At 34.9% G+C, this 3253-nt stretch overlaps 1 protein-coding gene across 1 annotated transcript; it reads left to right on the top strand.

Annotated features, from left to right (window-relative positions):
* The first annotated feature begins 1058 nt into the window (after positions 1–1058).
* LOC110147371 (olfactory receptor 4F3/4F16/4F29) lies at positions 1059–2006 on the top strand. Its single transcript, XM_020908839.2, has one exon. It carries the CDS (start codon positions 1068–1070, stop codon positions 2004–2006), a length of 939 nt encoding a protein of 312 aa, XP_020764498.2. The 5' UTR covers positions 1059–1067.
* Positions 2007–3253: the final 1247 nt, after the last annotated feature.

Below are 3253 nucleotides of genomic sequence, written 5' to 3'. Positions count from 1 at the left end.
CCTTTAAGATTAAATAACTGAACAGATTCCCAAGCCAAGTAAGCAGGATAATATCAGCTATTAGAAGAGGTAACCATGCAGGCAGTACTGAGTACTTTTAAGGATAGAGGGTTCTCAATGGACTTAAAGGTAACAACAAACTGAGGCACTGATGAATTACAACTTAATATCTCAACTGTTTCAAGTGCTGACATTAGTACCTTCACATGTATGGACAGAAAGCAAATGTTTTCAGAGATATTTTATGTCATCTATGACTTTAGGAATATACCTTATCAGAAACTGCAGAAATCACTCAAATACACATTTATTAGTCCTGGAGAAAGCCTTTCACATTTAGCTGTTGTATGCTCCATTATGAAAGCCTTACTGAGTATTGAGTCCAGTTTAGGGATTTGTAGTCATGAAAAATTATGTGGAAACTAGAGGCACCCAGAATAGCCATGAATATGATAAAATGTGATGCAAAACTGTGTTTGTTTTATTTACTAGACTCTGAATACATTTCCTGTCCTGTTGTACTTGCAGGGCCTCCATTTTTACATATCCTAGTATTTTTATTTATTTAGTCTTAATCTACAGTATATCCTAATTCAGTGTCTATTCATGTCTTATGTCCCATTCACTCCAGGTGACAATTGACCAGTCAATGTTTTCCTCTCATCACAACTTTTTGTGAATTGTGAGAAAAGTGGATTATGAGAATATACATAAAAGTATGATGGGATATTTTGGAAATGTGGAATAATCAGTATCAGAAGAGATTTAAACAGCTGATGAAGTCATGGACACACATGAATTTTTGTTCTTGTCTAATGTGTTAATTTGAGAGCAGAGCATTGAAGTGTGAGTATTGATGATGTTTGAAGTATGTTGCAGCCCACACTTTGTGATGATATAATGTTAATTATTATTTTTGTTTGTATATTTGATGAACTGGATAATTACATACTTTTCATTCATTATGAGAACATTGAAAAATCAGAAATTATCTTCTCTATAATCATACTTTCATCCTCATTTTCATAGTTATCAATATTTCAGCAGCAGCCCTTTTGGCTGGATCGATGGATGGAGGGAATCACTCAGTGGTGTCTGAGTTTGTGTTTCTGGGCCTCACTCATTCATGGAAGTTCCAGCTGCTCCTTCTGGTCTTTTCCTCTGTGCTCTATGTGGCAAGCATGACTGGGAACATCCTCATTGTGTTTTCTGTGACCACCGATCCTCACTTACATTCCCCCATGTACTTCCTACTGGCCAACCTCTCCTTCATTGACTTGGGAGCCTGCTCTGTCACTTCTCCCAAGATGATCTGTGACCTTTTCAGAAAGCGTAAAGTCATTTCCTCTGGAGGCTGCATTGCTCAGATCTTCTTCATCCATGTCATTGGTGGGGTGGAGATGGTGCTGCTCATCGCCATGGCCTTTGACAGATATGTTGCCATATGTAAGCCTCTCCACTATCTGACCATCATGAGCCCGAGGATGTGCATTTTGTTTCTGGCTGCTGCCTGGGCCCTTGGTGTCAGCCACTCACTGTTCCAACTAGCATTTATTGTTAATTTGCCCTTCTGCGGTCCTAATGTATTGGACAGCTTTTACTGTGATCTTCCTCGGCTCCTCAGACTTGCCTGTACAGATACTTACAGACTTCAGTTCATGGTCACTGTCAATAGTGGGTTTATCTGTGTTAGTTCCTTCTTTATACTCCTCATCTCCTACATCTTCATCCTGTTAACTGTTTGGAAACGCTCCTCAGGTGGTTTATCCAAGGCCCTCTCCACTTTGTCAGCTCACATCACTGTGGTTATTTTGTTCTTTGGTCCAACCATGTTTGTCTATACGTGGCCGCACCCCAATTCCCAAATGGACAAGTTTCTTGCTATTTTTGATGCGGTTCTCACTCCTTTCTTGAATCCAGTTATTTATACATTCAGGAATAAAGAGATGAAAGCAGCAATGAAGAGAGTATGCAAAAAGCTAGTGATTTATGGGACGATTTCATAAATGATGTGATAAAGTCTTCTCACTTACCCTAAGGTAGCTTTATGCTTCTGTCTTTGGTATTTTAGATCAGGAAATTGAAGCATCAAATTTTGCTTTTTGAGTGTTGTCAGATCTGTAACATATTTCTAAAGTGATAAATATATTTATTCCTGTGAGCCATTAAACACTATACCTCTCTATCTATGTAAGTCTCATTTAATTACTTTCAGCAGTGTTTTCAGTTTTTGGTGAATAAGACTTGCATATCTTATTTTGAGATTCATCCTAAAATTTCCATATTTTTGATATGGTTATAAATTTTACTTTTGGGGTTTAATGTAGAATTATTTGCTGTTAACATATAGAAACACAGCAGACTTTTGTTCATTAACATTATGTCCTGCACATTTGCAAAACATTACTTCTATTAGTTTTTTACAGATTAAGCAGGATTTTCTTCATAGATGATCATTTCATTAGCAAATAAAGACATTTTTCATCTTTTATTCTGGTGTGGATTTAATTTATTCATTTTTCTTGCTTATTACACTTAGTAAAGTCAAATGATACAGTGTTAAATAGAAGTGGTTGCATTGGACATCGTTGACTTGTTCTTACTCTTTTGAAAAAAGCCTTCAGTCTTTCGTTGTTAAATATGATGCCAGTTGTTAGTTTTTTAGATGTGCTGTTGATATGATTTTTTTCTTGAAAATATTTTATAGAATTTACCCAATGAAGTCATTTGGGGTAGGAGTTTTCTCTGGAGGAATATTTTCAACTAGAAATTTGATTTTTGGTAGATTGTGTCTTCTTAGAAACTTTTACGTTCATCTTCTGTTTTCAGATTTTTTTTGGAATAAGTTATTTGTAATATTTTCTTACTATCTAATTAAAATATCTGTAAGATTTGCAATGTTTTTCTCTCTCACTGTGAATATTGGTAGCTTGTATTTTTATTCTTTTTTAAAAAAATGTTTTCTAAATTGTCTTTCCTCTTTTTTTATCTTATCAGCATGGCTAGAAGTTTTTCATCTTTTGTGATGTTCTCCCATTTTTATTTCATTGATTTTTCTCTATTGTTTTGTTTTCTCTTTTCTTAATTTTCATTTTTATTGTTTATATTCTCCTTTATTTTTCTAGTTTAGGGGGAAACCATAGTCATTCATAATGAGACCTTTCTTCTTTTCTAATACGTGATTGTAGTTGTTTTAATTTCCCTCTAAGCCACTGCTTTAACTGTTTCACATAATTTTTTACATATCTTGTTT

This window comes from Odocoileus virginianus, chromosome 6 (genome assembly GCF_023699985.2).
Source record: "Odocoileus virginianus isolate 20LAN1187 ecotype Illinois chromosome 6, Ovbor_1.2, whole genome shotgun sequence".
Lineage (NCBI taxonomy): Eukaryota > Metazoa > Chordata > Mammalia > Artiodactyla > Cervidae > Odocoileus > Odocoileus virginianus.
This window is presented reverse-complemented; position numbering and strand designations above follow the sequence as displayed.